Here is a 22494-nt window from a genome sequence, read left to right on the forward strand (position 1 = left end):
CTAGCACAAAGCCAAACATTAAACATTCTTGCAGAATTTGCTAGCCAAGGCATAAGCAAGAGGGTACAGCACTCCTGATGTTCAGTTTACAGAGCCAATGATGTTTGACCTAATTCAATGTTTGCTGTGATGGTCAGAAAGAGTCACTCATGGTACATGTGGGAATGTTCCACTTTACCGAAGTGAGAAGTGCTGTCATGAACACAACTTTGCTATAAAAATCCCATGCTTTTACTTGTTCCTATGACTTCTATAATTACAGCACACTCCATAGCCAAGTTATGGGCATGAAGTTCTTTTTCTTTGACAGCCAAGCTTGCATGTTGTCAGAGTTCATCTGTAGATATATTTAAAGAAGTACAAAAGTCTACAAAGAGGGACACCCCCTGCCTTATATTTCTAACCAAGTTAAGTATGAAAAAAAAGACTTTTACTTACCCAACATGTTTAATGTTCCGATAGTGTTGGTCTTCAATGTTTTTATAGGATTATACATGTAATTTGGAGGAGAAGCAGGAGACGCTAGATGATAGATCTGGTCCACTACAGAAAACCAGGGGGGAAGAAAGCGTTATTATTTCCCCATGTAATATATTAACTGAGAAAGTATTATGATCGAGAAACAACTACTTCCTTCTGCATTTCCTAGCATCAGAACTCAGAACTTCCTGTATTGCTACTTATGGATGTAACATGAATCAAAGTTAGCAAGAACTACTAAAAAAAAATCCCAAACAAAAACAAACAAACAAAAACCAACCAAACAAAAAAATAACCCACCAGATGAACCCCAAACCATGCATAAGCAAATGCCAAAAAAATTTACACTTAAGATCCAATGAAAGAGTGCGATGCTTAAGAAAGAACAAATCCCCTGCACCAAGGTCAACCCAAGAAAATCAGTGAAAAGGTAAGAATTAGAATTACAGGATGGAAGAAAGGGAAATTCCTTCTTTGTGCTACAAAAGGAAGTTTGTTTTTTTAAAAAGACTTGGCACCAAAACCTGAAAGAACTTGGAGAAGTCAAGGCTAGCTGCTATTCTGAGGGAAAACAATACTGCATGGCATAAGGCTGTCTTGACCTAGAACAGGACACCATTGTTCAAATGGTACACTCAAACATTTTAAACTATCTTCTGAGGTGTTTCTTAAGTAACAAGCAGTTGCAAATGACAGCAATAACAGCCCGCTGTTGGGTGTTGTGACAGCCTCACAAAGCAAGTGCTGGAGGAAGTGAGCTCCCAGCTCAGGCTCGATCCAAAGCCCTGCCTGCATTGCTAATGCAACTGAAACTTCTAGGATTTTGTCTGCAACATGAAGATAGTTAATTATTGTGTGTGACATGTAACAATTTCTCCTTACTTAGGTCACTGTTGACACTGTAGACTTAAGCAGTGAATAAAATTTAACACATTATTTGATAGGATTTCTTGCGTTGGGGCAATAACGCAAAGACACAGCACGGCGTACAGTTTAATTTGGCTATTGAACTTTGACATGCCTCTTACAGATAAGCCCTGACTGCCTCATGTTACGCCTCTGAACATGAGAGGCTCCTTCTCATCGCATGATACTGTCATGAAGTCAAAGCAAAGGGGTAGACTGGAAGCTGATAAAAGAAACATTCAGAGAAGCTGCTGACTGCTACTTGCAGGTAACAGGCAATTTAAGCACAGTGGCTCAGAAAAATGAACAAAGCAATAGCTGAAGTCACCTGCAGCCAACTCAGAGTTGAACTCTGACCTGAGCTTTATGCTGTTTCTTTCTACCTACTCCTTCAAAACCCTTTCTAAATCTCATTTTCAACAAGCTGCGGTGCAATTTTTGCAGAGTGAAAAATGTCACTTCAAAAGCATTGTGGTCTGCCAGTAATTTGTTGCCCAAACCTAGTCTGTCAAAACAAAGTGAACGCTTTCCTTCCTCCCTCTTCCATGCACTTGTTTTTTGTTGGGTTTTAAGTATCTGCTGAATTTTACACACAGCAGCTCCTATAGAAGCAGCTCCCCTAATGGCACATGGCATACGCACAAAAACTCTTTCCTTTTTATTGAATAGTTAGGCCTGTGTTTATTTAAGTGGTGGTATAATTGTTAGCTAGAAACAAAGGCCAACAAAACACAAAACACCAAAGGCTCCTTATGACCTTCAAATTTATTTTTTTTAAATAAGGAGCCAAGTATAATGAAGAGTCCTCAAAAAAAAAAAAAAACAAAAACAAAAAAGGAAAGCAAAAACACAAACAGAAAGCACTCTCCTCCTAGTCCCTCTTCCTCCTTTTGTTTATCACCCGGCAATTGCTTTTAAATGAAGCCAAGAGAAAGAGCTGGGTGAAGAATGTGGTTTTCCTTGCCTGTAGCAAGAACTACAGTCTTGCCTTTGTGGTTTGCTTCAATGTACTTTTTCTCATATGCGCAAAGGCAAAAAATGGACCCCTGTGATAAAAGGTTCAGCCAGAGCAGAACTATCAGATAGACAGAAGATGAGGTGTTCGTCAAGTGTCAGATGGACATCTTCTGGGTCAAATGGACAGGGAGCCAGGCTGCTCCAGGACCTTCCCTCTTGCCCAGGCAGAAATCTTTCGGGTATCAAGCCTTAGACCAACTAAAACCATCACCAGCTTTCCAAAATATTTAGAGAACACCGGACATTTCAGAAGGGTGGAAAGACAAGTTTCTACCCCAGACTGGTCACATTTGAGCCGTCAAGCTGAAGATGTCAAGGGAAGTACAATTACTTCTCCTTCCATCTTCCCTCCTTTAACTGTAAGGTCTAAAAATGCCTTTTTTTTTTTGTCTCAAGATTTCAGCAGGCCAACCAGACACACCAGACATGCCAGACAAAGCCATCTACCTTGTCTGGCTGACAACCTTGTGTGCAATTAGTTGAAAATAACTGTGCAAAAGGTTGTGCAAAGTAGATAGGTAAGGACCAGAAAAGAACAAAATGATAATAAAATTCTGCAAGTTCTGTATGTAATGCACATCAGGGGCTAGAACTTTGTAAGCCACTGTGAATGCAACAGCAAGTAGTTTATCAAGCACAGGATGGCAGACTAGTGATAGAATAAATATGAAATAATTTTTTCAGGTTACAATTTTGCTGAAAGAAGAAAAGTAATTAATTTCAAAATAGCACAGACGTGGCATGAGCATTCAAGCCATCAGGAAATCTATCATCAACATAAAGTTTTAGTAACATATTGCAGAATCAAGAGCAACTAGAATTTGTCAGTTGTACCCTTTTCTATGTGAAAAGCTAAAAAAAACCCCAATCAAACAAAAACCCCCAAAACCAAAAATCCCTGTAATGGAATGTGTAATACCCAAATCCAGACACAAATGTTAGGTTTTGTGTTTTCCGTAATGCTAAACAAATATGTTCAATGTAACACCTCACTTTTACAAAACACTGCAATAAAACTATCTTCCTTCATGTCATTCATCTCTGATTTTCAACTATATCACTGCATGGGTTCTGTACGCTTCCTAAGTGAATAATAAGGGCAGAGTCTATCACCTTTCCTACAACAGGAAATTGCATTCCTTTCTGTGAAGAAATGGCCTTCACCTTCAATTCCTTCCTTTAACATGTGTCATGGTATCACAAAAGACTAAACGGGTCACTAAGTCCACTAAGCACCTGCATCCATCATTGTACTTGTTAGTCAGGAAGTACCAAGCAGAAAAGCTTTGATCAGAAGCATACAAAGAAGTTTCTGCAGCTTAAAAATATGGACTTTTCTTGTGACAAATAGCTATGCCAATTCCATTACTGTACGTCAGGCCAGAGAAGGTGAAGCGAGACATTTCTATTGCACTGAGCTAAAAAAAAAAAAAAAAAAAGACTACAAATCCAAATTAATTTCCTTATGTTAAAAGTGTTGCCTGTAACTTAAGGCAAACTAGAAAAAAATTATGAAGGTTTACCATATTGATTGTACTGGAGCGATTTTGAAGAGCTTCAGCAGAGACCTAGGCACCACTGCACTTGGCTCCAGAAAACCAAAATTAAGTAGCATATCTTCTGCCTTGCCATGACTTTGCTTAAACGTACAGTTTAAATCCTTCAAGTTGAATGTATTAAGTATCTGGCAGAGGGAATGAAGACTAGGGGGATAAAAATCTGGGATGGAAGTACTGAAGCAAAAGAAACAATGTACTGAAGGCACTCACATAAAATATTAGAAGCTGTATTTGTATGTGCCTTAAGTTACCTGTGAAATTACTTGGAGGCTGAACAATTCCGTGATACTGTAAAACAGTGTTTACTAAAATGTTATAATTTTGACTTCTGCAAGGCTGTTATACACAAGAAGGCTACAGCCTATTCTTTGGTCCAATTTTGCCAGACTGTTGGTTTTAGCCTTAAAGGCAACTCAGACCCAAACCCAACAAAATCCTTGAGGAAAAAAAAGCGTTGTCAGTACCAGTCAAGCCAATGATCTATGAAAAGTTCTATAAATAATGTTATTTCATATACCTATATGCCTGTTACTAACAACTTCATACCTTCTGAAACCTCTGAAAGCCCATCTCCTTGTGACTATGTATGCCGCATGCTCACAGTACTTCTCTCAATTTGCAAAATATGTCTTTATTCTACCATTTCGTAAGCTTTTCAGTGAAAGTCAGGAAACCCTAAACTACCTTTGCATTCACAACAGCCACTGGAAATAGAGCCGCCATTTAAGGAATGCCTTGCCAGAAACTGGACTAATATTTCTAATATTAATAAAGAAAAACAAAAACTAAGACCAGAACCAAAAAGCTTTGATTGATCTTCACATCAATTATTACAATTAATCTCAGGACATAAGTGATGGAAGAGTCAACCTTACTTACTACTTATAAACACTTCTTCTTTCACATCATGTTACATTAGTTCAGCAGCGTACTTGCTTTTGTTTTAACAAGTCAGTCTTTGAGCATGAGAATGGAACTGTTCTTTACAAAAAGAAGTTACCTATTTTGCCTTCAGCTGCCACTGACTGCAGGTTTAGAAATACTGTACTGATATTTTACCAAGAGCTCCTGTTTTAAGAAGTGAAACATTGGAGGCCATCAACAAATCTCCTGCAACTGTGCTCCTTTGGTTCAAAACCAAAGTGGACAGTGTGATCTAATTAAATTGGAAAGAAAAAGGATAATCTCTAGAGTGAAGCCTTATGTCTAAAAGCGTATTTCTTGAGGACTACAATGAACATCTTTCCAAGAGAAGAAAATCTTTAAACTACATTTTTTATACAATGACAAAAGTATTCAGAACTTCCTGTGCGTTTGATTAGGAAAATAAACTTAGTTCAACTGAGCCAACTGCTTCATCTGTTCATTGGAAACCTGTGGCATCTTCAGGCCTGGGTTTGTTTCAAATTTGTTAAAGGAGTCGGGGGAAAAAAAAAAAACCCACAAAAAAAGTTTTTTTCGGGGGGGGGGGGGGGGTGGTGGTTTTGGGTTTTGCTTGTGGGTTTTTTTGTTGTTGTTTTAGTTTTTTTTAATACCCACACATATTCAAGCATAAACATATTTCACAATAGAAATTCATAATTTGGTGGCTTTATAATTCAGTTGCAATCACATCTATTACCCTGAAGTGGAGTAAATCACAGTAACACCAGATCAAGTATTCATTCTCATTTGTTCTCTAACTAGCATCTTTGTGTCTTTATACTATGGTTTGGAGGAACATGAGACAGTGTTCTGAAATAACCATCTTAAGGAGCTTGTAATCTTGAATGTACAGAACGGGGCCAAAAATAAGGCAAGCTGGATTTCTATACTTTAGCATTGATAATATAGAGTAATAAAAGATTCTTTTACACACCACTCGGTTTAATAGGGTTAATACAACTACTATGCAAACTATTCCCCCCCCCCCCCCCCCCCCATTTTCTGTCTTTCAAGACTCCTGAATTACTTTCATTCCATTAAAGAGTTCTGGACCTTTGTTTTTCCACTTGAAAAAACTTAAGTGAAAGCTACATTCCTGTGCATTTTCTACTGACATCATCTACAAATGCTGAAGGAAAGGAAATCCTGGTGGTGGAGGAGAAAGTCATTCAGCACTATAGTTCACTACAGTTATCACAGGGCTAATAAATGTAAGCTTAGGCGATTTATTACTGTCTCTGGCCAATCTAGATTAAGACCCAAGAATGCTGAGTGCCATTTCATGTAATGGATCAAAGATAATGACTCAGACAAGGCAGATTGTGCGTAGGCATCACCATGAAGCTAAAAAGAAAAATACATAGAGAGATTTAGTGAAAGCTATGTCTTGAGACTAAACTCACTTTCCATATCAAAAGTGCAAGCACTGTTCTTTCTAAATCAGAAATGAAGTCTCTCACAACTAAAGCACCAATTACTCTCTCTGGAATTTAAGTGTCAAACAACCTTATATGACGTTGTTTAAATAGGACAGCAAATAAACAGGAATTCTTTAGATACAAACCTTCTTTTGTCATGACTTAACAGTGATTCCAACTTATATTTACAAGTAAAAAAGGAGAAACTGGGACTAAAAAGTATTGATGCATATGCCAACTTCTTAATCTGTTACAATAACTATGTCTCACTGCCTAATTTCTGCCACTCCCCCCAGCTGGACTATAAACTCTGCAACAAAATGAAGTTTTATCATGTTTCTACACTAGTATATCAAAGTTAATTTTGTTTCAACATTTAGCTGTGCCAGCTTTAATTTACACTGTTGGAGGATGAGAAGACATTCAATAAAGTACCCACTGAATAACATGTTATAAACTGTTGTCAGTACAAAACGGGGAAGTGGTGTACTAATTACATGGAACATGGGAGAGGTAGCTGAAGGATGTCAGAATTCCCATTCATTAGTGCCTAATAACTGGGCAACAGAATAAGCAATGATGATAATTCCCTGAGAAGGTCCCAAGTGTAATCAGTCAGCAAGAAGGTAACACAGGGGAAAGATCAGGAAAGTTGTCAAAATGCGCTGGCTGAGGTATAAGCCACCAGCACCTGGAGGCAATTAATAAGATGCTAGCCCCATTATCCTGTCAGTGGAGGAACAAGTCTCAAGCAAAATAACATTCAATAACTGAACCAGTGCGCTGTCAGGGCAGAGAAGGAGGATGTGTTTGCAGGACTATTTCAGTACTGTTGTCAGCAATTCATCACAAGCACTATAATACAAGAGATGCAATTGCTAGAGGTTTTCCCTGTGAAATTCCACCTATTAGAATTCAGCAAGAATTGAAAAAAAAAAAAAACCAAAAAAAACCACCCCAAAACACAACCTCAGATACTTTGTTTGTTTAAAAAACCCAACACCTACATTGCAACAAAGTTTAAAGGGATGGAGCAAACCCACCAGAACTGCAGTGTAATTTGAGTAACATCTTTATTGATTCACTATATACTTACCTACTCCCAAAGAAGTTTATAAATGCGTCTCTTTCACATGCAGCTATGTTATGCTGTCTTACAATCTGTGCATAATAGTGTGAGTTCTTGGTCTGGTGTGAGGGGTTTTTGGTTTGTTTTTGGGGGTTTTTTTTTGGTTGTTTTTTTTTTTTGAAAACTGGGGATATTCAATGCTGCTATTTTCCTATTGTAGAGGCTGGGCAACGCCTGTACCTAAAGTAGGAACAACGTTTCTCACAGAAGACACTTAAGGCAACTAAGCAAAGTGAGATGATTTGCCTTCTGAAAGAGCTTAGTCTCTTCTCAACTGACCACACACAGTTGCAGTCCTGAATTAAATTTCTCAGCTCATGACATATCCAGACCAAAGACTGTGTGCATAAGCCCATGCAGGCACACAAGGACATGGCACAATGGATGGGACAGACTGACTGCCATTTTGCCTTCTCAGAACCACTCACATTAGGAAGTTTAAGATTCTCTTCCTCCTGTCCACTCATAAAAGAGCTGATTTCAAAGACAAAAGTGCTCTGAACCTCCCACTCTACACTGGTCACAGAAAATAGGCTAACAAAACCCAAAGTGTATTGGTATTAGATGAATTCCAAAGTCAGTGCATAAATTTCATTTCTTTATAGACATACATACTTAAGAGGATAAAGCACCATAAAGTGCAGATACCAAACAGAGACTACTCACCCTCAATGTACAGGGGCTCAACAACATCATGATTTATCAGTTCGAAGTTCTCATGACCAATCCAGTGCTCCACATTTCTTTTCCTGCCCGTAAAGAAGTTGTCCACAACTGTAACCTCATGGCCATCCATCATTAGTTTGTCAGTAAGATGAGAACCCACAAACCCTGCTCCTCCAGTTATCTGCGTTAGGACAGTTGGTATAAATTTCTTTTTCTTTTTACAGAAACACCAGACAAAGTCTACAAACATGAAGACAGAAGAACAGTAGCTTTCAGATCTTTGCTTACTCCAGGGGAAATAACTCCATTTCCATGCTTATTTTTTTTTTCCCTGATATTTACAGCATTTAAAATTTCAAGAGACATGCTTGACATGTTTCATCACTGCTCGGCTAGAAGTTCAGTTAACCATTCACCTAAAAAAAGCCATCTCTCTTTTTCGGATTAGATTATTTTCCTTTTTTCCTACAAATTGGATTGTGCCCTTTTATGCAGGAGCAAGGCCTAAAAAGACCCAAGAAGGTAAGAGGAAAATTTTCTGCAATTCTTATTTCTCAGAAAAAAGACAACAGAATGCCACATTATTTTCATGTAAGATTTATAATATCAGACATGTCAAATCCAGCTTTTATTCAGTTTAAATGGAAGAACATTGGTTGTTCCAAGTGCTACAAATTCTTTCACCCTTCAGAAAAAAGATGAAAGGAAGTATATTCTTTGAAGACCTCTCATTTGAGATATCTGCTAAAACCAAAATTCCTCTTTTTGTGCTTTAATGCATCCATATCCCACATCATTCTGGCCTGAAGTGGTCAGGCAGTTGGTCTAGATGATCATAGTAGGTCCTCTCCTACTGAAAAGATTCTATACCATTGGCTCTGCTATCTAGCATTTGCCTATCTTGGAGCTTTAGGATATTTTACTGCAAAAAAATAAGCAGAAATGAAATATTTAAAAACTTGTACTCGTTCCATTGCAGATGTAGAAGCAGCGAGGACCTTCATTATGTTTTTCCCTTTCTGCACTTCAGACTTTAACAGCAAACTAAAAAAAAACCCCATAAATCACTAACTCTGTATTGAAGCAGTCAACAAAGTAAGTAGAACTGAAAGCTGTGTGACATATCTACCCAGACATACCCACGGAAGCAACTATTTTCTCTGCATTTCACAAGCTGTTTTCAAGAACGCACTCATGACAGATCACCACTCTCAGGATAAATGGACTTGTAAAAGCCCTGTGTGGCATTAGTTATATTACGTGACTGCATGATCAAATTCACATTTTAAAAGTGATTCAGCAGTTGATCTCCATTCTTCAACTGCAGTGACATGCAGTGACAACTAACTAAGCAACAAAAGGACATGGTATGATTGTCAAGCAGGAATAGATGGTGTGCTACAATGACAAAGTGCTGTGTTGAAAAGGATGTGGATGCCTGAAGATGCACTTTGGGCTAGCCAAACCCTAAACATTTATCCTGTCCACCCCTCCATCATCCACTACTGAAAAAAAGTCAGATTAGTAGATTTATTAAAAAAACTCAAACAAACAAAAACCCACCAACAAAAAACCAACAAACCCAAACCAACCAAACCTAGAAAAGACACAAAGTCAAAGAGAAAGCTATCAAAAAAATGGGGAAAAAAAAAAAAAAAAGAGAAAAATACATCTGTTTTCTTCTGTAAATCTTGAATGCCCACATCTTGCATTCTCACACTTGCTTTTCTTATTAAAAATTCCGGGCCACCACTGTGTCAAAGACATTGTAAGTACCAGCTAATAAAAGAATCATTTAGTTGGCCTATTTAGCATTCTTCTGGATTTGCCAGGGCTTCCTTGTAGCAGATTCAGTATGTGATTCAGTTCCTTGATAAACCGGAAGGAGAGAGAGGACTTAGGAGAACCCTCTTTGAAAGACAGAAACAATTTCATGGCTCCTACTACCCTAGAACAGAAAGGAGAGAAGAACAGGTTTCTGACAGAATGCTGTGAACAAGGAAAGAAGAGCAGTAACTGAAGGAGAACAGCCCTCTGCCAGGTGCCACCACTTACCAAGGGAAAAATAACATGCATGGAAAAACCTACCACCATAAGCTTATTCTGACCTGGAAGCAAGCCGCAGCCTTGCCGAATGGCACAAAGGTTTTGCTTTTTTGTGGTAACCAGGACAAAAGGTTTTTGAACCTATTCCTTCAGCTGAGGCCCAAGGAAATATCTTGCTGCTACTTCTATTTCTAAGATTCCAGAGAAGAGAAGCTCAATGCTTGCGATACGTCTTTGGTGCAGTGTAAGAAAGTTTCTTCTTCCTGATCTCCCTTTTGGAAAACACCAAATGAAACCAAGCACTGCTTACAGCACACTCCTATGCTATATGCAAGCAAAAAAATGCAAAAAAAAGCACAAACCAATTTTGTTTGGAAAGAAGTTTCTAATTACTTTAAATCCATAAATAGTTTTTATGATAGATCTACTTTTATTAACATATCACTTCCATAGGTGTTATATAAAGATCTACTTGGAAAAGGAGCTGAATTTCCCCTGGAATAGTAAACAACTGTAAATTATGTTTTTATCATTACTTGAGGCTACATTAAAAGAAGATGATTATCACTGAAGCTCTCTGCATAACCTTCCTGTAATCACTCAAAGCAAGGTCAATATACTTCATTTCTAAATGACTTCCTGCAAATCACAACGACATATTAATCTACAAAATCATATACTGTACATGAATCATTTTCATATCAGAATTGAAGCACCAGCACCTGAGGTTTAACTAGGCATTTTTTGATAAGACACTGCTAATAAAAATATTTCATTTCTTAGTAGTGCCAATATGCATGGTAACTTTAGCATCTACTAGAAGTCACAAGTAAGATTACTGATTATTTCCTCCACTAGAGGCACTGAAAAGTTTGTGTATTCATTACATAGATTGATTTCTGCTGTCTGCAGTCAGATTCAAGACATCTATTGTCTAATAAGGAGATATTTAATTTTATGGTTTTACCTGTCTACCATATTGAATTCAGGAAAAAAAAAAACCTACAGACTGAACCAATATCTGCACTATCTTCCATAATATTAACAGAATTTCTTCTCTTGCATACAAAAGCCTGTGGCCTAGACACTTCAGAGAACTGAGAAAATAGAGAAATCATACACAACAGGCTGAAGACCTGAGCTCTTCTGAATGAGAGTGGCAGAGTATCTAGTCTCAGCTGAAACACCACCACTACTAGCAGTCATCTAAAAACAGATGCAGTATAGTAAAAAAATAATTGCTAAAACTGTCTCTGGTCAGGTCAATGCTGTGGGTATCTCCGGGTTTTAGCTGGAGACTGTACACAGAGGAAAAAATACCAGAATTTAGAATGGATTCTAGGAAAAGATGCAATATCAACAAAATATGAAGTTAATTATCTACCAAAGTTCACTTGGCTTGCCAGTTCTTGAGACATTTCCAAGTGTCATGCAAGGTCTACTACAGGAGCTCTTTATACACTGTCTTCAGCTACTGAAAAGAACACGGATTGTTATTTCCTGTAGGATTATGACAGCAACACTGTCATATCATGACTTGCCCACATTGGCAGGAGGCTTGTCAATGCTCATCTGAGTTCACACTGAACTAGTCCCCAGCTATGACAGAGAAGAACCAACTGAACAACTCCCTCATCCTTTTGGCCAGGTTTCCTTTTAGTAATTTAGACTCTACAAAACACATGGACACAAAAAACCCTATAGACCTACAGGTCAGCAGAAAATACTCCTACTCCAACTACTTGCCATCTCTGTTGAAGCAATAGATTTCAACAAAATATCCAGTATTTTTCAGAGGCAAAGCCTAAAACTCAGTATTAAGAGAACAACAGCCTATTAACAGCTTCCATAGATACTTTACTTGAAAGCACCTTGTCACTTACACAGAAAACATGACACTAAGGTAACTTGATTACCCTTGCACACCTGAGCACATAATTTAGGAATTTTTAGACTTAAGCTTCTCTCTGATATTTTCCTCAGCATATCTTCCATACTCAACAAGGGAACAGGAGGTCTATCTCCTTCAGACTGTCACAACAGAAAAACATTGCAGAACTAAATTCATTCGACAGCACATTCTTTATGAAGTTTTGCAATAGCAATAAAGACTACTGTTTAATAAAGCAGTAAAAACAAAATTGGTTTTATTTGCATCTTTTCAGTGGTTTTCTTCAAAATTTTGAAATCAAAGCAAACAAGAACACCAGATAAGTTAAGCACTTTAGCAGCGATTTGTCCCAGTCTTCGCCTTCTACTACAGAGGTAGAAGATCATAATCTATATTTGCACGTCTCAAGTAGCTATACTTTCTCTGCTTCTTCAACATTTAGGGAGACTTATTTATTTTCCCCAGGACAGACAGAAACAAGGGAAAATGTAGGACACAACTGATTTCAAAAGTGTTTGTAGACACTGTAAAGCTGATGTTACAGCACAATTTGCTGAATATAAGAATGCCTTGGATAAGTACTTGTCCTGACTTAACCTGCCCTCTTCCACCCCAAAATGCCTATGAAGTTTCAAAATACCAGAAACAACAAAGAAGATAAGAGATGAACACTTCCTCTGTCTAATTAACTGGTCCTTCTTAACAGGGCTGCAGAGCAGCTGCTGTTCTACAGCCTTACGACCTGATTTTGCCCAAGCTTTGGGTCAGGAAGTGCCTAAAAAGTTTCCCAGTTTCTCAGCAAGTTTAAGCCATCTGGGAGCACACACAAAGGCCTTTTGGCAACACAATCCTGAGATGTTGCAAGCAGAGAGCAGTAGCTTAATTGGCACGTCAAATCTCCAAACCAGAGCCAAGTCTATTATCCATATGCTGAGTTTGAGAGCACCACCACAGATTAAGTGAAGCACCACTCTTAACCCTGTGCAACATACAATATCCAAGGCAATTTACTTTATTTATTTACTCATGTCTTTAATTAATCCTACAAGACTGATTACATTCCACAGACTTTTATTTTTTATTTCCCCAAAACAACCCTTAAATACCAACTTACCAGGATTCTTTTACGATCCTTTTCTGATAAAAATTTCACCGGTGGGTATTTCTGGGTGAAGCTATAGAACATTTCAAGACAAAGAAGAACTACGTAAGTTTCAGCCTTGCTGCTTCTTTCACATATCTGTCTTCGAAATACGAAAATCTGATCGGACAACTTCCCATTCTTAAAGTTCTGCTACAGGTATGTTTAGTCTTTTTTGCTAAAGAAGGATCTGGGCCAACATGAGAACGTGTCTATGTTTAGTAAAAGCTCCATAAGAAATATCAAAATTGATCTGCAAAAAGTACTTTTAATATTTCTGCTTAACAGATTTTCTAGAATGGATCAACTGACTTCTACATTCTGAGAGCAGGAATGGCATCACAAGTCACTGGAACTATTTTTTTTTTTTTTTAATGTTTTAAAAAGTAAACCACCTTCTTAAAAGTACTAGAAAAGAAAGCGTCTTGTGTTGACTTACCACATTGACTTAAAACATTTTCCAACGTTTCAATGTGAAGTTTACAATATTCAAGTTTACATTCTTCCTAAAGTTTCACAGCAATCAGCAATTGGAAAGTTTACAATCAGAATGTTGAAGAAACTCTCAAGATATTCAAGAACTTTTACCAGAAAGCTTATTCAGTATGAAAGCTAATCTTAATTTTCTTAGAAGTAGCTAGACTACCATTGTTTTGATAGTCTTTAAGCTACTTCTGCTTTAATTTTTTTGCACTTTATTCTTTACAGGAACTTAGAGACTAAACCATCCTAAAATAAAATTGTGATACATGGATCTTAGGTACCCTCTGCAGCTCTTGATCCTGAGAACCTTCGATGATTTCATGGATATGGAATTGTATCACTTCTTTCTCCCTCTACTGGCATGCATTCTGTGTACAGAAACGAACTCCTTCAAAGGAAGATGTGAAAGGTGTGAACTTAGTTTTACCTCAGTATGTAGCATTGTAGTCTTTGTGATACTTTAGTAGCTCAGGTTTTTCTTAACTAAGTATCAGTTAGTAGCTCAGGTTTTTCTTAACTAAATATCAGTGTGACACTGGACAGAAATCAAACTATGGTTGCTCTTCTCCAGTAAGTCCACATGCCAGAGATGCAATTGGATGCAGCATGCTGGAGGCATACATGCCAAGAGTTCACACTGAAATGTATTTTTTGATTTACTCAGACTGACAAAACTGACCCCTACATTTCTGACCTTGAAGCACCTCCTCTGCTTCTAACCTGCATTACTGGCTCAACAGGAATTCTTCAGAGGCAAAGCACAAATGCTTCTCTACTTGTATCAACTTTTAATCCCACAGCAAAAGCTGTTTTCAGTTTCCTGGATAAGATAAATATGGCAGCAGGATCTCCTAATGTTACCCATGTAGGAAGACTGAAATAAGAATTTACCTACATTTGCCTTGTATCGCTACATGGGTCTCTAACGGTAACCCTTATTTCTTTGACTTAAGGCAAACCAATGAGAAACAGCAGTGTGCAAGCGTAATGCAGACATGCAACAAACAATCTTCCAATGACAGAAAGGCAAATCCACCAATAATGGTGTTTATGGAGTTATGGGAGAAAAAAAAAATAAATTAAGTGCCAAATAACTCAATGCAAGGTAAGTCTATCTAAAATCAGACTTTTTCATTTTTAAGACCACTATTTTAAGGTCACATTAACCCAGCATGGTATTATACTGCAGCCAAAGAGACATCATTTTTGTTCCTACCATTACGCCAGTACTAGCTTAGAGCTTGGGTAGGAGTCTGGAACTGATGTGGCTGAATGTTCATCTGGCAACAACATTGAGTTTATCTTGACCTAATGCTTGCTTTGACAACTACACCACAATGCTTTTGCTGTGCAAATTATTAGTAAAAACTTCCCAACTTCAGCTTCAGTTAACCACTCTCGTCATGAGACTCGCATTAAGGAATCCTTGTCTTTCTTGCTTCCCAAAAGCATAATGATGGCTTGCTTTCAGGTTTTATCAGCTTATGAGGTAAAAAAAAAAAAAATTGACACAGGAGAATAAGCTTTGCAAGCTGGATGAGCCTTCAGGCACCTGACAGTGAGTAGGTATTTTTTTGTCACTTTACTCAGATATAAATTCAAAAATTACAATGCAGTTGATCCAGCACAGGTAAATGCCTACACTATTTGGGGAAAAAAAAAAAAAAAAAGAAAAGATAAAAACAACAAGAGCCTGTATTTTGACATGGGCCAAAAGAGCCCAAAGCCTACATTTTGTGAAAGCATAATTCCCAGACAGGCTCATACAGAGGCAGAAAAATATTTTGATTCTTTCTCCTTACTAACAGATACCTGAAGCAAGACTTGTCAATGCAGTGCAAACACTACTCAAAAAGAAAAGAGCAGTTAGGTGGCTCCTGGGAGAAGTTTCAACTTAGTGGTTCCACCCAGCAACTCATTGCTCATTTGGAAAAAAAAGTAACTATAAAAAAAAAAAAAAGAGCCACTCAGGATACCCTCCCACCAAGGTCCTTTGTGAATGGCAGAAGGAAATAACCCGAATTACTAACAACTTATGCTGAAGACATACTGACCTGTCAAAAAAGATCAAGTCAGTCAACTGAACAGATAGTACATCAAAACTTTCATTTGAACATAAAGTTTTTATAATTTGACTGCTGTAATCGGTATGGCAGCATCACATGCAACTACTACGGGTGATGCAGTCTGCAATTTGGTTTGTGTTGCAAATACATCACCTAGTTCAATCCATGAAGTTTATGTGCTTATAAGGGGATGAACAATCAGATTGGTATTCTCACTGCAATAAATTGCACGTGGCAGGTCGCTGAATCATTCAAATCAATTGAAAAAAAAAAAAAAAAACCCAAAAAAACCTAAAACCAACAAACAAAAAAACCCCACAGAATTCACAATGTGTTTTTTCTCTTTTTTTTTTTTTTTTTATAGCACAGGAGGTGGGAGGAGGAGGGGCAACTGCTCATTGATAAACAAAACTCAAAACACTGTGGGCATTGAGCATACCTCTGACCAACAGCAATAGGATTTTGCCCCCCTATCCGCTGGGTCAACATACAACCACCAGTATGGCATACATAATCATCCAAGCTTACTGATATTGCCTGGATAAGTCCAAACTCAGCTCTTTGTACTGTGGCTTTGTTGGCTAGCTGTTTGCCTGGGACATCAACAGTGCCACCTGTGAAAGCATCACTGTCAAAAGCAAGTGTCCTTGCCAGTATGGAAAATTCCCACCCCTATTCCAGAGCTTATTCTGTAATGAAAAGCACTTGCCCACGAGGACACTCAGATGGGAGAACTGATCTGGTGGAAAGGTAACCAGGCTGGGAAGGGAGCTAAAACAAAAAAAGACTGAAATGTCTGGTTTTCCCATCTAGCTTACTATCAGCACTCACACGATTCTGCTGGCATAAAAGTGAGGAAACCATGTCGCAGGGAGGACACAAGCAGCGAGGGAGAAATGGAGCAGGCTTAGACTTTTATTTTTAAGCAACTACATCAATTTAAGGTGTGTGTGTAACTACAGCAGATATTCAGTATCTGCAGCTCATCAAAAGGCTGTCTGCTTTCCCTCAATTGCATCATCTAGTTTAATCCACAGTAACATGTTCACCCACAAATCCTGAGAGGAGCAAGTCAGTCAGACTCATCGAAATCACATGCACAAAGATTCACAAGCAGATCTGTACATTAGCTGAACTATGGTAACTGAAAAAAGGGGTGGGAAAAGTGGAAAAATGTATTTTCAGTCTCAAAGTTGAAACCAATATGTTTTAGCACACACCTGTGTTAGACTTTCTAAACCATGCTCTGTTCCAACTAATCTGTTCACCAGCTTGGACACAAACTAGCAAATTCCTCCAAGTGATTTGAACATCACAAAAATCCAGCACTCCTGGTTTACTTTAGAAGGATTAATCAACCTGAATACCTTAATGTATTAATGTTTTACAGCATTCAAGGTCCCATCCTCACCCAGATATGATAAAAATTCAAGGGTACTGAGGGTATACACAAAACATTTCTCAAGCCTAGAACTACAGAATTGACCACTACACAGCAGAGACTGTGCTTTTCAACTGCTTCCCAAATTTAGCAAGACATACCTTTTTTCTAGATCTTTGATTTTCTCCCTTAGAGGTGCAACAACCTGAAATAAAGGAATAACTTTTAATCTTTGAAGAATAGAACTAGATTCATTTCACAAAACATGCATATAGGAAGTTATTTTTGAGCAAAAAACATGGTAAACAGTCTCCTATGAAGAGTTTCATTAAAGATACTCCAAGAAACTTGCATCTTAAGGTATTCTTTATGTCAAAAAATCCTCAAACCTTTTTCACCAAAAAACATATCACCCATTACAATGTGAAATCCCTTACCACTCAAAACACTTCAAGGCTGAGTACCATAGCCTTGGTGATAAAAATACCCAATGTTATAATTTCTATTTGGCAAAGTGAAGTCGCAAGTGACTTGTCTGAGGTTGTCAAAGACAATTTATATTGAGCAACAGCACAACAGGACAATCAGTAAAACCTCAACTATTTAAATAGACAGTAGAAACACATACCTAAGACTACAACAGAGGCATTAGCTCCAGTGCAAAGGCACACAATTCGCTCAGAACATGGTACATGAATTTAAAGAAACACCATGTTAAAAAAACCCAAGATATGCTTTACATCATAATTTGAGGGCATTTATAAAGCTTTTAAAAAATAGTGAAAGTTTTGTTAGAAAACATAATTCACCTACCAAGACTTCTGCTTGCATTTTCACTGTTTTGAAAGAGAGAATCACTGAAGTCTGCATGTTTCAGGTATTTTATCAGAGGACCCAAATTTCTAACAGTTGTGCCAGATTTCAACAAGTCCCTGAACTCATTTTTAAGTTCACTAAAACTCTGTCACCATACACTATCACAGAGTTACCACTGGAAATTGTACAGACCTCAAAGACTTTTGTATCATTAAATTATTGGTTTTACTGTTATTAGACTGGAAGTCTAAAAACATTTGGATAAAGATCTGTTGTACACATTCTTGGTATTTCACAACAAACCGAGGCTGAAATGGAAATTCAGAGGTATGGGTACAGAAGTACAGTACCACCAGTGTGTTCAATACATATCCACACCAGAAACTGCAGGACTTGTGCTTAAAGCATTCCTACTGCACACCATCCCGGACCACAGACACCACTACCTTTGTTTATTGTTAAGAACAAAGCATTTTTGGAAGGTTTTGAATTTCTACTGAAACATATATACACTTAACATTTTGTAAGGGTGACAGAGGTAAGAACCTGCATATATCCTTCACTCTGTAACAAAAAGCAGTTCTCAGGGTAACTCTGCCACAACCTCTGCAGCAAATGGGATGGTAGAGCTATTACTTTCAAGAAAGATTTAGAGGGGAAAAGATAAAACAAAAAACCCTTACAGATCTCTGTTAGACTCCACCTTTGTGAAGGACAGTTAAACTTGTGACCAGGCACAAATCCAGTGCTTTGAATGGTTTTAGTGGAATTGAGAGTAATGAAATAGGGCTAAATACTAAAAAACATAAGTGAAATGGGTCCTCAGAACAAGACAGACTGCAACTATTAGCAAACTAACCTCCTCTATTTTACTTTCCACCTTTTGATCCCCGTTTTCTTGAAGAGACCTGTTGGCAAGAAAAGAAAAAACCATAATCCACACCTAAGCAACAGTTGTTCCACTGCACTTGCATCACGCTTTTCCTGCTAAAACAGTATCTTCAGAGCATCCCCAGCTAGTATTATTTCAACGACATACAGAGCAAATGAATCAGATGTCCCAGTATCCACTGAAATCAACTGGTCTTGTCACCGAGTTCGGCAGAAGCTGAACAAAAGCCACAGGAAAGAGTAATAAAATTGACATTCATTTAACAGAGAAAATTAACTGTAGAAAAGCGTCTAATCATTGCGCTAAAGTATGGTCAGCAGAAGTGTTTTTGAGTGCAGCTTTACTATGCAAATGCCTAAGATGCCTGTTTGAGGATCTCTGTTTACTGTATGCTACAAGTATGCTAACAAAACATTTTCCCTTAAGGCCACAACTGTACCCGTAGTATCAATCAAAAAGAGAGAAGGGCATATGTATCTAGCTTTGAATTTGAACTTTTCCAAACCCAAGGAAAAAAAAAAAAAAAAAAAAAAAAAAAAAAAAAAAAAACCTAACCTAAAACTTGTCCTAAGTGACCATCTGATGGGCAATACTGACTTCTCACACAAATGTTACCCACTTGAAATGAAGCAAAGGATGAAGGTGAAAACAGGGCACCGTCTCAAGAAGTTGGTGTTTTGCACAAATCTTTATGGTCTTATTACTTTATTGTATAAATTACCTCTACTAGTTCTGTTCATTCTTTAACTTCTAAAAGTGTAGAATATATATGTTTTTAAATTTTACCTCTTATATCTAATCTACACAATTTTCCTTCAATTTGCCTTCTTTTTATAAACCTTCTGAAAGGGGAATTATTTCTCTTTCAGAAGTAAGTTTTTGCATACTAGAGGATTTAACGGTATCCAACATAAAATGGAGCTCTTTCAAATAAAACAGAGCTCCTTTACTCGGGATCTGAAGTCATTACACCTAGGGAAACAGAAGATCCTTTGTTCAGCAGATATATATATATATATGCCATACTAGTAGAAGTTACAGCAATGATTCCCTTCATATTCCTCTGTAAAGCTCTCTTACTAGAAAGTCAGTTCAGTCTACTGCTGTGGCAAAACCCTTATTGAACAGATTCACCTTGTTGTATCAGTAGAGTGCAGTAAATTCCTACACTAAAACATACAGATCCGGAACTCTCTCTTCAAAACGAATTGTAATTGACTGTAATAGTGGCAAACAAAATCCTTCCAGTTTATATAGTATACTACAAGGAAACAATATGAAATAATTCCTGTGAATTTTGAAAAGGTTTTCCCAAGTAACAGAACTTTACAAGAAGCTATGTGAACAACCTGTGGAATAGAGACATTCCTCTCTGTTAAATGAGCAAAGAATTTGGAAAACCCCGCAGAATATTAAAAAGTCTCCTCAGAAATGGTTCCTACTATTGTTTATTCACAAATCCTGGGAACTTAAGGACTGGCACTCTGCAGTCTAGTTTTTCATAAGCTCTTTCTTCCTCCTAACAATCTTATTGGCTTAGAATCAACATCAGACTTTCAGAAACAAAGTTTTCCCCCTTGATAGCTCTATACGGAGCATCTCAAACAAGAGATAAGATACAGCTAATGGCAGGATTTGGAAGGACAGCTTATGAGGGAATGAACACACTGCCCAAACTCCTCTCCAAGTTTCTCATCCTTCCTTTGGATGTGCTCAGCTGCTCACATAACAGATGTTAAGCTGCCATAGCTTGCTGGTCACAGTAACGCACTTAATCTAAATGATACCTCCATCTGTGAGCTGCAGCAGCTCAACAGCTGTTTGTGTAACAGCTGAACACACTCTGTAGCAAGGGTGGGAAACTCCAAGAGGAGTAAGGTGGACAGCTTGGGACAGGAACAGATTCCAGGGTAAGCTGTCCTGGGTGAATCAGAACTCGCAGAAAACTCATTATTTTTCTTCCTTTGCTTCAAACTTTCTTTACTCTGTGCTGCTAAGCATGACAACACATTAGCAAAACCCTTCACCAGCAAAACAACGTCATGAAATATTTTGTCCTCTATGCACAAAGACTTCATTGTAGGGAACAGACTGTCCCAATTTTCTCTTCACTTTCTTTTTAGTTGTGCCTTCCTGATGAATTTTCCCAGAAGACAAACAGTTGCATGCAAAAAGAAATGCTGTGAAAATCTGCATGGTTTGCATGCACACGTTATGCCCTTCTATTTCTAAAGGCAAAATTCTAGGGGACAGTTCAGAATATTTTTTGCTTTTCATCAGTTAAACTATCAGATTCTTTCCCAATTAACTGTGGAGGAGGAAAAACCCTCAAAACCACATTTCTAAATCTAGATACAGAAACACAGTTATAACAAGCAGCAGAGGATCTGCTGCTGTTTAATATTTAAACCTGTATTGTCACTGAGACATGGCCAGATCCGTACTGAGGAAAAGCAGAATCCAAACCTATGTGGCCCAGCTATGACAACCACCTTGTCTGAAAAATTGAAAGATCAGAAGATGAATTTGTGTAAAGAAAGGCAGATGCTGAAGTGCGAGTAAGATCCTGGTCAATACTTGCAGCAGATATACAAGCCCTTTTTGAGACTGAACACCTGATAAAAATGGTATCACCTGCTTAGCAACCTTCCAAACAACACTGTGAGCTGCTGTTCTGTTTTCCCTATTTGATACACAGTGATATGTATTGATGGGAAAGGTAAGTTAGTTTGGGTTTTTTTTTTCAGACAAGGAAATACAATACAAAAGTGACATACATTACCTCATATTGACAAAATTTCCCCATACAGCTGGAAATAAGAAGAGAAAGAACATTAGAATATCATAAAACAATACATGAGGTTGTTTTTTTCTATCACCATTAGAAGGAATTTAAAACAATATTAAGCATGCTAATCACAAATTATCTAAGCAAGTTTGATATATATGTACAGATATGAAGTGACTAGAATACAGTTTAAGAGTATAGGAGGAATTCTGATGAAATTACATGAGATTATAAAATCGTAGTAACATACAATAATTAAATACAAAAATAACTAGACTATTCTAGTACACACCTGGAATTATCTGACCACAGTAAAACAGTAGATACACTTCTCTGATCATTATCTGCACAGTATATTACGCACACAAAACACACAAGACTTCTCTGAAATACAACTTGCCATTGCACACAGATTAAACAAACCAGAACTTTGAACTTGTTTATTAGGGCTATTGAAAAAAAAAACCAAAAAACAAAAAACCCCACAAACCCAAAAACTGGTAAGAGCAAGAAAAGAGTCCCATAGACCTGAACTACACAAGCTAGAAACTACAGACTGACAAGAGTAAATGACTGCACGCTACAGGCAATAGCTGAACCAGTCTCAAGACGTGCCACAAGAGTCCTGCACTAAATGCAGCAAAGGTTTGTGTGCATATGCATTCTCTCTCTAAATATGTATATATCGTGATGCAGACTCAAAAGGTACCTAAGCAATATAACCAAATACCTCAATAAGTAAGATAAGCTCACTTATTAAACTGCTTGCATAGAAAAAGAATGCTAAGGAAGACAAACTGCAGTATAAAATTTTAAGCAGCAAACATGTATCATTGGTTTATGTGTCTTCATAAAAAACTTCATCTGCCCAATTCTGGATACTTATAAGAT

The 22494-nt window shown here is 37.6% G+C and overlaps 1 protein-coding gene across 3 annotated transcripts in view; it reads right to left on the bottom strand.

Annotated features, from left to right (window-relative positions):
- UXS1 (UDP-glucuronate decarboxylase 1) overlaps positions 1-22494 on the bottom strand; it is a 65975-nt gene that overhangs the window by 30333 nt on the left and 13148 nt on the right. Inside the window, exons 2-7 of one of the 3 annotated variants that reach the window (XM_065677801.1) lie at positions 21598-21625; positions 18783-18831; positions 17269-17312; positions 13151-13211; positions 8100-8280; positions 439-543 (exon numbers count right to left, since the gene is read on the bottom strand). In XM_065677801.1, coding sequence (XP_065533873.1) covers positions 439-543; positions 8100-8280; positions 13151-13211; positions 17269-17312; positions 18783-18831; positions 21598-21625 — 468 coding nt within the window. Of the gene's footprint in view, positions 1-438; positions 544-8099; positions 8281-13150; positions 13212-17268; positions 17313-18782; positions 18832-21597; positions 21626-22494 lie in introns of those variants that run through there. The other 2 variants (XM_065677803.1, XM_065677804.1) reach the window with 2 other exon arrangements.

The sequence above is a fragment of the Lathamus discolor genome, chromosome 4 (assembly GCF_037157495.1).
Source record: "Lathamus discolor isolate bLatDis1 chromosome 4, bLatDis1.hap1, whole genome shotgun sequence".
Lineage (NCBI taxonomy): Eukaryota > Metazoa > Chordata > Aves > Psittaciformes > Psittacidae > Lathamus > Lathamus discolor.